General features: G+C 35.9%; 1 protein-coding gene across 1 annotated transcript in view; it reads right to left on the bottom strand.

Annotated features, from left to right (window-relative positions):
* Positions 1–15,031, bottom strand: part of fam184b (family with sequence similarity 184 member B) — a 54,464-nt gene extending 39,433 nt beyond the window's left edge. The window contains exon 1 of the mRNA XM_056459799.1: positions 14,608–15,031. Within this exon, the coding sequence (XP_056315774.1) occupies positions 14,608–14,766 (159 nt within the window). The 5' untranslated portion in view covers positions 14,767–15,031. The remainder of the gene's footprint in view (positions 1–14,607) is intronic.

Here is a 15,031-nt window from a genome sequence, read left to right as displayed (position 1 = left end):
ACAGTCCAACAGTTATTTACTGACAAACTCTTTCACACTGATCAAATCAGTTACAACCCCACAGTTATCTGCATTATATCTTTCTAGTAGCATCTATGTTTATGCTCTTCACATGGCCGTTTTAAACTTATACGAGTGTGATTTGAGCACTGCTGTTCGTATGCATTTGCACTTTCACAGTGGTGTCGCTTGGCATTTTCTAATTCCAGGTATTTGTTCATAGAAAATTGAGTATATAAAGACATGTTAGAGATCACCTCACAAAACAATGTCATAATTTTGACAATCCTATGAACTGATTTTAAACCTTGCATGACAGTTACAGTAAATAGCTTTTATCAGCCCAATATTATTTTAGTATAATTCAGAGGCGTCGCCAGACCCAATTTACTGGGGCACGTGCCCCAGTAAATGCTTTGAGATATGATTTACTTCACATGCAAAGTGTGTTTACTAGGAGTGGTAATCCCAGAATAAAGACGTTATTTTCTATGTGCAACCAAACCAACGCTGGTGAAAGCAATGTGTTTATGTGTGCGCAGAAAAAACCATACCCGCACGCCTCACACACCGCTCCAGCTGGACCCTGACGCACTGCTCTTCTCCCGGTGCGAGTGCCGGTTGTTAACATGCACGCCAAAAAAAGTAGTGGCTGCTCACGTGCCGCTCATGCGTTGTGAAACCGGTGTAACAGCCTTTTATGCGGTGGTGACAGCATGCAGTGAGTTTTGCAATTCTAGGCTAAAGTATTAATTAATATGAGGGTGATCTTACTAAGCATGTCTCCTGATAGATTTTTTGCATGAAGTAAAAAGGAGGGATGACGAGTCAGGGAGGTAAAGGCTTAATAAACCTAATTCTCTGCTATGTCAAGTCAACAGACAACAGATAATTCTATAAAACATCTTTTTTGTGTTCTATTGATTCTATAATTGTCTATAGAATTTCATTATTCATGCAAAAGCTTTCTTAAATGATCTTAGCATCACTACAGTTGTGTCTTTACATTGTTTTTACGTTGCCAGTTGTGTCTTTAAGTTGCCAGTTACATTTAGGATTAATTTCTAATTTAAGAATTAATTTATTTAGAATAATAATTGTATAATAACAATAATACTTTTATGTATTTACAATATATATATATATATATATATATATATATATATATATATATATATATATATATATATATATATATATATATATATATATATATATATAGGAGAGCGTGCCCCAGTAGAACTTTATGACTAGCAACGCCCCTGGTTCAATTAAATGAATGTACTACATTTTAGTTCGATAATGATTTTTATTTATTACTTAGTATTTTTATTGAGAGAGGACTGACGCAAAATGCGGCACCAGCATCTCACAGCAGCACTTTTCCAGGAGCCATGTGAAGGCCAAGTACTCTGAATTTATTATTTGAATGGAATCTACCTTAGTACACACACATTAGAGGCAGTGAGTGAACACACACACAGAGGCACCTCTGCCGTGGGTACTAAACGAGGAAGAGAGCATTGTTCATTCACTCCTCAAACCTAAAACTCGTGTCGGTAATGAGAAATAAAAATTGTAACCTCTGGATTCAAGTCGAGAAAATCATTTTTTTTTGACAATGTCAATGGAGTGATATTTATTTATTACTTAGTATTTTTATTGAGTGGGGACCGATGCAAAATGAGGCACTAGCATTTCACAGCAGCACTTTTCCAGGAGCCAGAGGCTTTCTTTAGTGACAGCAGCCACTGGCCAGTTTCATAATTCATTATAATACATTTTACTTTATTTTAAATAATAAATAATGTCGCTGTTTGCTGAAGAAGGCCAAACAAACATTTTATAGTGATTTTACTGTCATTTGTAATCATCACTGTCACTTCTATGCAATTTGTAACATTTTTCTTATTTATTGTTCTTTATTGTTTTATTATTGCGGTATGACTTCTGGCTTCTTACTGGGATTTTATGCAAGCATGTAATTATCTGCATTTTTTATTGTTATTGTAGATCTTGTAGTGCTTTGAGTTTAAGAAAAGCGCATCATAAATAAAATGTATAATTATTATTATAGACTTCCAGATATTTTTAGTATTTAAAATGTGCATTTTGTTTGACCAAAGAAATCAATAAGCTAGAATAGCTAACAACATTATTTTTAAAGGTATGGACATTGAATTTTTTATCAATCTGTTAAAAAAATCTAACATGCCAAAATCAATGATCCAGTAACGCACACACAGGTGAACCCTTAATTTGAAAGAAGTTAAAGGTTTTACCCCCATTAAAAAAAAGAATTTTTCATAATGGTTTAATTCATTTTTTCATTAAGAAATTGATATAAAAAGAGCACATTCTTGTCACTAGCTTAATTGGTTCTAAACATTTTTTTTTATTCGCTTTGCCCCAAATTATGATAATACAGCTTTTTTCATAAGGTGTTTAACCTTCTACCTTCTTTTTGTGATACTTGTTTATACTTGGTGGTGATTTTAACTGCATATTACATCCTACTTTGGATAAATTTCCAGTTCACTTAGATCCTCCACGTAACTCCACATCAGTCATTAAACATCTCACAGAGCCTAACGTTTATACATCTTAATCTCTGCATTTTGAGATTTTGATAAACCTGACAAATTATAAGCTCGACAGTTAAGGAGCTCCTATGCTAGTAGATCAATTCACAGTATTGATGATAAGGATGGCAACATTTTCACTAATCCAATAGACATTAATAATCGCTTTATGGAATTCTACACAGATTTGTACTAAGTCTAAAACTTCTGTTACCACTGAGGTTACTGTAGACTTTCTTCATTCACTTCCCCTTCCAAAATTAAGCGAAGACGATCAGAATATGCAGAATGCCAATATTACTATTCAAGAGATATTAGATGCTTTAAATGCCTTTCCTAATGGAAAGGCTCTTGGATCTGATGGCTTTTGCATTGAATTTTATTTTTTAAAAATGCAGTAAAGATTGCACTTCTTATATTATAAATGTTTAATCACTCTCTCTCTCAGCATAAATGACCTCCATCTCTCTATTTTTCTAACTTTTCTTTACTTACTAAAATGGGCAAGGATGAGACTAATGTGTCATTTTTTCGCCCAATTGCTCTTCTTAATACTGAATTAAAAGTGTTCACCAAGATTTTAGAGTAGTTGTTCCTAAGAATTCAAAGGATTTAGTTAAATTAAAATTTTCCAGGTTATTAGACAATTTGAAGCAGGACATAGAAAGATGGAGATTACTTCCCATATCAATGATCGGCCGCATCAACGCAATAAGAAAAGATTTTTTTATATTCTTCGAAATGTACCTGTCCTTCTACCCAAGTCATTTTTAGATCTATTATAATGCCTTATATATGGGGTTTTAAAAGTGCTCATATATCCAAGACTCACATGTTAAATGGGGGGGTCTGGGTTTACCCAACTTTTGTTATTACTACTGGGCAGCGCAATGCAGGGTTTTAATGTACTGGCGGGATTCTTCTCCATGTATCATTTGAGCAGACACTCCCGGTTGGTTAGCGATAGAACAAAGTGCTTTCTTCTCTTTCTGCTTTACACCCCTCCTTAACAAAGAGATTCCTAAACGTAATTTCATTCTTAATAACCCTATTAAAATATGGTATCAAATTAGAAAATTAAACAACTTATCAAATACCTCCCCACTTACTCCTATTTGTTACAATCATGCATTTAAACCCTCTCTTACAGATAAAGTTTTTGAGCAATGGCAAGATAAAGGAGTTTCCAATGTTAAAGATTTATACATTAACATTGCCCCCTTTTCACAACTCTCTGAGAATTTCAACCCCCTCCTTCTCATTTTTAGGATACCTTCAGGTCAGAAACTATGTCCGTCTAAATATTCCAGATTTTGATGTTTTATCTTTAGATTTATTTTTAAACTCTCCAAATGCTAGAGGCCTAACCTCTTTATTTATTAATGCTTTTAAAAAACAAAACAGATTTTTCTACTCTTCACATTAAAGTCGCTTGAGAAGAAGACCTAGAGATTTTAATCTCTGAGACCAATCAATCAATGGCTTTTATCTGTTTATTTATGTTCTTTAAATTCTAGACACAACCTTATTCAGTACAAAGTATTACACAGACTTCACTATTCTAAAACAAAGCTAAGTAAATTTTATCCCTCGGTTTCTCCCACATGTGACAAGTGTAAAGTTGCTGAGGGTACCTTAGCACATCTTTTTTGGTCCTGTGTTAACATTCAGAGTTTTTAGTTAGGAATATTTAAGTTCTTTGCTAAGGTTTACGATTGTGTCTTACTCTGACCCAATGATAACAATTTTTGGCTGCTCGGATTTTCAGGAGACTATCAACCAAAATGTACAGTTACCTGTCCAGTAGGGCATGATCATAACAAAAAAAAAGTTCTCCTTTGTTTCTGGAAGAAAAATGTTAGGCCTCTTATTTTCTGACTGGCTTCTTGGACTCACCTCCACTATACATTTGGAAAGAATAGGATGTATCACTTCTGGTAACTCTGCATTTGATAACATGTGGGCTTTTTTTTCTAAAACACCATAAAAACGAATAGTTTTGTTTAATTTCTGAAGATTTGTGTGTCTTTTTGTAGGTCATATATGTCTTCTATGTCACCATTTCCCTTGTTTCATGCTTTATTTTACATTTTGCACAGATTACTGTTACATGATGGGTTTGTCTGGTTTTTCTATGTCTGCAAAAACCATAATAATTTTTTTTTTAAATAACACATTTGGCAAAGTTTCTTAAAAATATATATTCTACATGCAAGAAAGCAATCAAGCAGATGAACTCCACTTTTCAAACTACATGTTAAGCATAAGTTAGCAAGACAATAAATGCTACTGCAGACACAATTAGCTTTATCGTGATCCAAGATATAGTGACGTGCCCAGACCTCCTGTGGGGCAAGGGCAGAAGGACCAAAAAGGGCACTAAAAAGTGGGAAATAATTCCTTCTGGATTTTGTTTTTTATTTTATTTGTATCCTTTCTTTCCTTGGCATTCTATTATTATAAGTTGATACAAAATAGAATGCACACATGAAACAAAAAGAGATGACAATAATAATAATACTGATAATACTAAGGATAATAATACTAACTAAACATTACATTTAACAGAAATCAGAGAATCAAAAACTTTGTGTTGATTTCATATTTAGTTTAGTTAATTTTATTCTTGTTATACACTGATGAAAGTGCTAGCAATAATTAAATCAAAGACATAAATGTTTTGCCCATCAGATTTGGAATTTAAATTTAATTTCACAAAAAGGTTTTTCTGAAATTAAAGACATAAGGACAAGCTAAATGTGTGGTTTTGTTGTCGAATGTGGGCTTTAAAGCTATTAAATGTTGTTGGACAGCAAGTCTAAAGCTAACTATGATGTGAGAAAGCAGGTGATCGCTATCTGGCAGTTGCCAAGTCTTTTTATAGGTATAAAATAACAAACAGGAAAACAAAACTAATGATAGCCTATACTAACAGAGTACTTTCTACAGCAGTTGATCTCCAATAACAATAGTTGAATATAGTATAATGTTGATACATGAACTTTGGCTTAATTAAGAAACTTTAAAATAACCTAATTGGGGGACTTGAAATAAACTAGCCATTACTTCGTTAATCAAATACATTTGATCCCATTTGTGGAAAATGTCCTTTCATTGCAGTGTTTATTGTGCAGGCTGTTTGTGTATCCGAGTCTGCATACTGTAGGCATATGAGAGAGTACTAATATTATGTGTCACTTTAGCTTTCCATCAATGTGTCCTACCCACAAGTCCCCATGCCTGGGGTGTCATCAGATTCCCAACGTCTCACTCATCCCTCCTGCGGGTCTAGTGCTACCATGACGCCTGACTGTCTGTCATTAATCGCAAACACAGCAGTGCTGCACATTCCCTATGACAAACTATCCGGAAGTCTCTCTCTCTCTTTTCACTCACCGATCTTGCTCTCCCTCTTTGACTGTACCCTACAGTGTTTCTTAATGCCAGTTACACTCTCTCTTTCACCCTCTCTATCTTCCCCAGACTCCCCTTTATAACTTTCACCCTCTATCTATTCTTGCCCATTCTCTCTAAGACCTTGAACATTTACTCTCATGTTTAATGGTGCACAGAATAAAAGGGAAACTAATGTCATATATCTGTGCGACTGAAATGTCTGCTTTATATAGAGCGACAGCACTCATAACTTATCCAGCAGTCTGGAATGGACTGAGCTTGAAACAATATTAGGATAAAGAGCAGACTGAGGAAGACAAGAGATTGTTTTTTGTGTTCACACAAGCCATTATTTATACAAATAGAAAGTGCTGAAGGCCTCTCTTCCTCTATTTGTCCTTGTTTTCATTCTCTGCAAATATGGCGTCTTGCCAAACTAAAATCCATACTAATGAAATCTGATACACACTGTCGTATTTTCCTTCTCCCTTCTGAACAAACACAAATGACAGAAGCACCTGTCTGTTTCTCTATCCATTTGTCAGCATTTCAAAAACGGCATACAAAGTCATTTCTGACACAGCTAGCAAAATTATCGGGTGTGAGAGGCCTGTTTACTTAAAAATAACTTTAACTACATTAACAAATTACACCAACAAACCAAAACTTTCTGTCAATTGTAAGCATTCACTGCAGTTATGATATCTGCACGTTAAATGGTCTAACTGTTTAACATTCAGTTCTGATCATTCATTGACTGGAGAAAAATGTATGTGTGGGATTTCAACAATAGTGGTAATTTTGACAGCAGATTTTGATTTGGTTTTAGTATTAAGGCCCGTTTACAACAGGATGCTTTTTGCTTGCGTTTTCCATCCACTTTTAACGGCCTAACCCTAACCCTAACTATGTTGTCAGCTAGATGGGGCTGTACATCGGTTATTAACGTCTACACCTACCCCAAACCCAACCATCATAGTTATTAACGTCTATACCTTCCCTAAACCTAAACCCAACCACTATAGAATGTCTACACCTACCCCAACCCTTAACCCAACCATCACAGTTATTAATGTCTACACCTACCCCAACCCTTAACCCAACCATCACAGTTTTTAACGTCTACACCTCCCCTAAACCTAAACCCAACCATCATAGTTATAAATGTACAGCCGCAAGTTGTGGAGGCTTTCAAACTTGACACGCTCGCCATTGTACTGTTATTTGCAACCACAGAGAGCGACACCAAGTAGGCTAACTGTCATGACAAAAAGTTGCAGGAGTTGCTAAATGGATGAATATAATAATATATCAAAAATCTCATTAAACTACTTGGTGAAAATGTTCTCTGGTAAGTATTTCCGCCAGAGGGTATGTCCGCCATCTTGCCAAACGAAGTGTCCCGGTGTGTACGAGCCTTTAGCCTTTTGACTAAAATTGCATTTTAGTTATGTCAAATTTTAGTCTTCTGAATCATTTTAGTTTTAGTCTAGTTTTAGTTGACTAAATTTCATAAGATTTTAGTTGACTAAATCTACTCTTATGATGATGTAAACGCATCCTGCATCTGCTGTGGATCTGTTACTTTTTAAATGTGTGTGTGCGTCATGCATCACACACCAAGATTAATTTTAATTGGATATTTTCCAAAAATTTTCTCCCCAATCATATTCTCATCTTGTTTTTATTAGTCAACGAAAATTCAGTATATTTTTATTACAATTGTAGTCATCATCACTTCATTTTTATTAAGTTTTTGTTAGTTTTCTTCGGTAGAAATTTTTTCGTTGCGAAAGTTATGATGAAAATTTTTCAGCAACTAAATTAACACTGCAACAATGTAGTTCCTTAGATATATTTTCTTACATTCTTATAGAATTAGAAAGATTAATTAAGTCTATATTTTGTAGTTGATTTTTATAGTTACAGTCATTTAACACAACAGAATGGTTGATTAATTAGGGCCATTAGTGACCAGATATTCCCTGTTAGGAGCTCTTTTTTTAATTGTCACTGAGACAAATTTTGATATATTCTGGACAAGAACTGCCCATGACCATCAGTTATCTAAAGTGAACATTGTTTTGTTATAAATCTATAGATAATGGGACAAAAACATACTGCTATTCACCCGAAAGTGACCAGTACTATTTTATTCACGGATAAAGAACTTTTTTTTTTAAAATAACTAATTTAATTTGCTTTGTGCTTACAATAACATTCTAAACGTCTTTTAAAGATGTGCAGCAACAAATATTACAAGTACTTGTAAGTCCAATGATTAGTTAATCCTGACAAATATTATATATTATATCGTATTATATTATATATATTATATCAACCTGGTATATTTTAATCAGTTTAGTTTCTTCATACCCTTTCCTTTCACCCTTTTGAGTTTTTTTAAAACTTTTTTTAAGCATAAATGACTCTTAATCTGATGTGGATTTGAATAGATCCACTGAAAATAGTGCCAATGAATGATTAAATGATGAATTTTTATATCATTACAAGATTGAAGTAGATCAAATCTCATACACTACTGATCTGTAAAAATAGTGCGGCTTGGTGTGTAGCGTTAACAAGCATCACAAAGGGTATGACTCACACATCTGTTCTTACATACACACACACACACACACACACACACACACACAGACAACACACAGCTAAAGATAACTGCAGGAGTACATAGAGAGAGGGATTCCACACAGCTGTGACATTCAAGCTCACAGACATACTCATGCATACACATATACCCGCATGGATACATACACTGTGGCAGGTTTAAGTTTCGAGCCCTGACCTATTTTGTTAGTAACTGTGCTGCCAGTTCCATGTTCCTAACCCCAGTGGACTTTAGTCAGGGCAAGCACCATTTTTTTTTATTTGACAAGAATGAAAATGAGGTTCGAGGAACAAGCATATGTACAGCCTCTCTGATATCAAACACTGAAAACTGCTTTCCACATACATTCTAGAGGAAAACTACTTATAAAAATGACTTATATTCTTCAGTCTTCTCAGTACATATGGGATCTTTCCTAACTGGTCTGTACTAATAAAACTTGATACACATACTCTCACTTTCATTCTCCTGAATTTACAGAGATGATGGTGTGTGAGCCATTAATAGTGTGTAGATGTTACAGACTGTTATATCAGAGTTTTTATAGTTAGAAGTTGTAGTCGGCCAGGAGGATAATCATTTTTCATTTTTCATTGTTAGATATTAGGGCTGCATGATACTGGACAAAACTGACATTGCAATGTTTTGTTTTTCTGTGATATAATTTGTGATACGAATATAACTTCACAAGATAATTTGTATAGCTCAATTTGGAAAGAATTCATAATTTTATATTGATTGGGATGATTTCGTAGGACAAATAATCTGCATAAATTAAACTGGTTTTCTGGAATAACTCTAACTGTATTCAGGTACAGAAATTAAATAATCAAATGTTAAAGATAACACTTAATAGTCTTTGTTGTATAAAAAATAAGCAATTAATCTTTGTTAAAATGTTATAATGTCTTATACACAAAGGTTGAAATACAATTGAAATCTCACAGTCATAGGCCTTAAAAACAAAGCAAACAAGCAAATCAAAAACTTTCACCCTTTTAAGGTTAAACATCATTACATGGTTCCTGGTCAACTAATGCCACTCAAATTTCCTAATGGATGAGTAACCTATAACTGAACTTAAACTGAAATGACATTGCAGATTCTGCGATTTGATTTGCGGATTTGAAAATTTCAATGTTGATTCTGAAATGATATATTGTCTTGCCCTAATAGTTATGGCAATTCATTTCATGATACATCATAAGGAGAAGTTTAACCAAAACTTCATAATTCAAACTAAACCTCCAGAGGTCAGAAAAAAATAGGAGACTACATCAAAATTCTATTAGCATTGTTTGTTTTGTTTTGTTTTTTGAAAATAAAATAAAATAAATTCTAATTTTTAGGGGTGGCATGGTGGCTAAGTGGTTAGCACATTCATCTCACAGCAAAAAGATTGCTGGTTCAAGTCCCGGCTGGGCCAGTTGGCATTTCTGTGTGGAGTTTGCATGTTTTGCCTTTGCTCACATGGGTTTCCTCTGGGTGCTCCGGTTTCCCCCACAGTCCAAAGACATCCGGTACAGGTGAATTGAATAAACTACATTGGCCGTACTGTGTATGAGTGTGTGTGTGAACGTGAGAGTGAATGGGTGTTTCCCAGTAATTGGTTATGGCTGGAAGGGCATCCGCTGCATAAACTGTATGCTGGAATAGTTGCTTTATTTAGCTGTGGTGACCCCTCATAACTAAGGGATTAAATCGAAGGAAAATTAATGAATGAATGTACTTTTTAGGTATTTTAGCAGACCTATTTTATCTAAATAAACAATATAGTAGTTGAATTCAGGGGCGGACTGGCCATCTGGCAGACCGGGCAGTTTCCCGCTGGGCCAACGTAATTTTTGGGCCAGGCTGATCATCTTCTTGTGATCTGATCGGCCGATATAATGGTTAGCAGCCTATCGCTTTTTTGCTGCCTAATTAATTGACGATGCTGTGATCAGTGACGCTCTGAAAGCAAGTTGTTGTTTTTTTCGGACAGACGGGCCCATGTGATATAATCTGCAGCCCATTGGTCCTTTTCTTTATTGACATTGGGCTGACCCAATCACAATTCTATTTTGGGCTCTGTGTGAGCGTGCAACGTCGATATGTATTTGTAAAAACAGTCAAGAGTCAGAGAGATGAAGAAGAAACGGAAGGATGGTGCAGAGAAATTGTGGCAAACACATTGGCATTGCATCTAGCACTTCTGAAAAGTTCTCCGTCCACACTACACTGCTAAAAATGCACATCATGTGACCACCCACACACTGTCAAGCGCTGCAGCGTATGCGCATGTCTGAGCCCCAGGCAGTCAGTGGGTGCTTTGAGCACAAAATCCCAGGTGTGAGCAGCACACGTCGGACAGTTCTACTGCTGGAGTCATCTCCCTATAGTTGTTAAATGTGATATTTGATTCATCCTGTTGTCTATATCTAATGACTCTTTGGTCTTTTGACTCTAAAACTTGCTCTCAGGTAACGTGTTTTGGCTGAGTGCAAAGATAAGATAATATATTCATTTATTTAACCACGTACACTGATTCTGCATATTTGACTGATTGCTTGCCTTTATTTCATATATTGTATAAAATTATTGTACGTTATACTTCTGTAATGACCATTATTGACTATTCATTCATTCATTCAATTTCCTTTTCGGTTTAGTCTCTTTATTAATCAGGGGTTGCCACAGCAGAATGAGCCGCCAACTTATCCAGCATATGTTTTACACAGAAGATGCCCTTCTAGCTGCAACCCATCACTGGGAAACACCCTTACACACTCATTCACACACATACATAGAATGCACACATCAAATGATAAAGGAGATGATGATAATTACTAATGCTAATAATAAAGTGAAAGAAAAAATGAACAGGATACCACATCTGTACATACTCATTGTGCGCATCACTTTGCAGGGGTGTGGAAAGTACAGATGCTGACACACACTCTGTTTTACAGGATTGTAAATGAGCTTGTTTATAAAGAAATCAACAGGATACATTGTAACTTAGTGAAGATTAAATGTAATTTGATGTTATTTAACAAGATATATAACAATGCACATAGCGCAATTTTTCTAGCCATGAGCATTTTTTATTTGTATAAATACTAATCATGGATTAATTTGACCGGCCTGGTGGACATTCCACCAGTAAGTTGGTTTAATTTAATGTGTTTAATTTAATGGGCTTTATAGCAAAGCAATAGCACAGTTTTGCTTAAAATATGAATATTACAATGCAATTATGGGTGACATATCCAACTTCACCTGGATTGTATTTTAAAAAAACACACCAAATTCCAGTGTCCCTTTTCGCAGTGCCATTCGACAGATTTTCACACACACAAACTCTAATGTGACCGCGGCATTAAGCTGTGGTCACACTAGAGTTTGTGCATGAGAAATTTTGTTGTACGGTGCTGTAATAAGTGGCAGGATTAAACAAGATGATTAGACATTTTAAAAAGTGAGCAATTGGTCCATATTTTAAACCTCTGTCCAGAGAGGTCATGTTTTGATCCTCGATTGGTCTCACGCAGTCAAGTGATGTGATTTTGCAGGTCAGAGTTCACCAAGCTTAAACTTTGCAACATGTTGCACAAGCTTACGTTTCCAGTCTGACGCATTCACGTGCGTATGAATGGAAGTCTATGGGGAGAAAAGTCCAGTGTGACCGTAGCTTTACTTGTGGAATGTGCAATCAATGAAGATTGGCAACCAGGCTGGTCAAATTTAAGCGGTGGTCACAGTAGAGTTTGAGCAGGGCTCAAGTCGATTAGATGTTTAAAAAAGAGCAATTCTCCATAATTTATATTTCTGTACAGAAAGGTCATGTTTTGATCTTCTATTGGTCTCACACAATCTAGGGACGTGATTTCACAGGTCAGAGTTCACCAAGCTTGAACTATCAAATGCAGCGTCATGGGAAACTTGTTCCACAAGCTTGCGTTTCTGATCTGCTGCATTTGTATTCGTATGAATGGAAGTCTATTTGATGAAAAATATTATGGCATTAGCCATGAAACCTCCAACACTAAACTGGCCAATGTTACAGTTTCATAGTCCAACCGCTGTATGATTCCCAGAAATTATGGATGGGACAAAAAATTGATGCATTGCAAATCATGCAATGATTCTGCATTGATTCTAAAATTTTCTGAATGTTTTGTGATTCTCTTTTGAATCGATTCTAAGCTTAGTTTTTACCACCAGATGGGGATTTATGCTTTACAAACAGCCACACTCCTGTCTCCCATGGAATAAAAGCTGTGGTGCAAATACCACTTACAGCACATGACTAAAAGCACAAACACTCACTAAAAGTGTACAATTAACACTAGCCTAGAGCATGATCTGCAGTTAAAATCTCAGAATCAAATCCAGAGAAAATCACAATTGCATTTCAAAAATCTTTGAATCAATCCATGAATCATAAAGCATTGATTTATAATCCCATCCCTACCAGCAGTCATGTTTAAACCAATCAGAGGACAACTTTGAATCTGTCTGTTTCCATAAGACTGTGATGTATGCATCATATGTTTAGCCAGAGGTCTGTGTGCGGTGTTTGGCATGATTTCTAAAGGCTGAGTTTTGTTGTTTGTTTAATTTAAGCAATAGCTTTTAAAAACAAGTCGGTGCCTCTCAAATTATTTTTATAAATTTACCATTTGTAAAAACGATGTTCACCATATTCAGTTTTGGAAATATCAATACTGTTTAAATTAAATCTGTATTCATCAAATCGAGAATTGAAATCGAATCGAAATCAAACTGAATTGAGTTATCTGATTCTGAATTGATACCCAGCCCTAAAATGCAAGGGTGCTGTTTTCAGAGTTTTCCACTATGGTACCAGGTTTAAAGGGTTAGTGGTTTCATTCTACCAAAAAGCTAGATCCATCTGGACGAAACACTTAACCTAATAGCTATGATACAAATACAGTGTTAAACATGTGTCCGTGTAGACGGGCCTGAGATATCTCTCAGAATATCTCCTTTTATGTTCTCCTGCATGGCCTAAATAAAACCTATTTAATTATGAATCTAAATAAATGTCTGAAATGCATTAAAATCCTAAGTATATGAGTTATAATGAGCTTTTTTAACGTACTAAAGATGACCAAAAATATAATAAATCAAAACAGGTATTTAAGATGATGCAACATTAGTTTTCGTGGAGTTCAAAAATTGTGCAACAAACCACAACAAAACATTCATTCGTTCATTCACTCTGCTTCAGCTTTGGTCCCTGATTTATCAGGATTCGCCGCAGCGGAATGAACTGCCAACTTCAACAAACATAGCCTAATAATTCTTTTTCCCAACCTTCTTTGAAGAACAAGCAAAAAATGTATAAGCAAAAAAATGTTACGTTCGTAGAATTGTCTTTAGCCAAGCTGAACTCTGTCACGTTTACTTATTCGGGTCACTGAATGCTGCATGTGATCTGATGGATACACAAATCTGATTTCTGCTGCCAGTGATCCCACGGGTCACGCTATTTTTGAGGAACCATTTGTAGCATGAGTTTGAATCATAAACTCCATGAAATCGGATTTAAAATGTCTATTGAAATCGTGACTGTCTTGGATTACCTTCTGCCAGGTTCTGCATCTGTAATGGAAATACAGTGATGCGACGCCCAGTACATTAAACCCTGTTGCATTCCGTAAAAAGGCCAGTGGGTCATCAGGCAGCATGAAATTCTGATGTGTCAATAATTTATATTTACACTCTACACTGTCTTGTAATGTCAAGCATGTGTAAATAATGTAACGTAAATGTGTGCAGTAGAAAGGGTGATTAACACACATGCACGCGTACATCTATCTATCTATCTATCTATCTATCTATCTATCTATCTATCTATCTATCTATCTATCTATCTATCTATCTATCTATCTATCTATCTATCTATCTATCTATCGATCTATCTATCTATCTATCGGATATCCAGGAAACAGTTAAATGATACTTGAGGAGAAAAAAAAACTATGCGCTTACCTTTGTTAGCTGCGCTATTTTCTTGCACATTTTCGTGTGCATTTGATAATCATACAATTCCTGTTCTACATTCACACTGGGGATGTCCGCAATAGCAGTCCCGTTGCATGCACCGCTGCCGCCGGGGGGATGGTTCATCTTACCAGAGCTGGAAGCCATAATAACCCGTTAGATGAAGCTGATCAATCACAAACTGGGCTGCGCAACACCCTGGTCGTCTCTACGTGATCCTGAAGGTAGTGTCCTTACGACAGTCGAAAGCATTCTGCATGCTGCAGCGACCGGCGAACACCCCGCCACTCCGCCGTGAAGCTGCTCCCGGTGAGCGCACAGCTCACAAAATAATGCCATCGGTGATCCACCGCCCCCCGGGACACGACTCACTGACGGCATGTGCCCCCAGTCCGGACACCTGTCTTTTACC

The sequence above is a fragment of the Danio aesculapii genome, chromosome 1, assembly GCF_903798145.1.
Source record: "Danio aesculapii chromosome 1, fDanAes4.1, whole genome shotgun sequence".
NCBI classification, from domain to species: Eukaryota; Metazoa; Chordata; class Actinopteri; order Cypriniformes; family Danionidae; genus Danio; species Danio aesculapii.
This window is presented reverse-complemented; position numbering and strand designations above follow the sequence as displayed.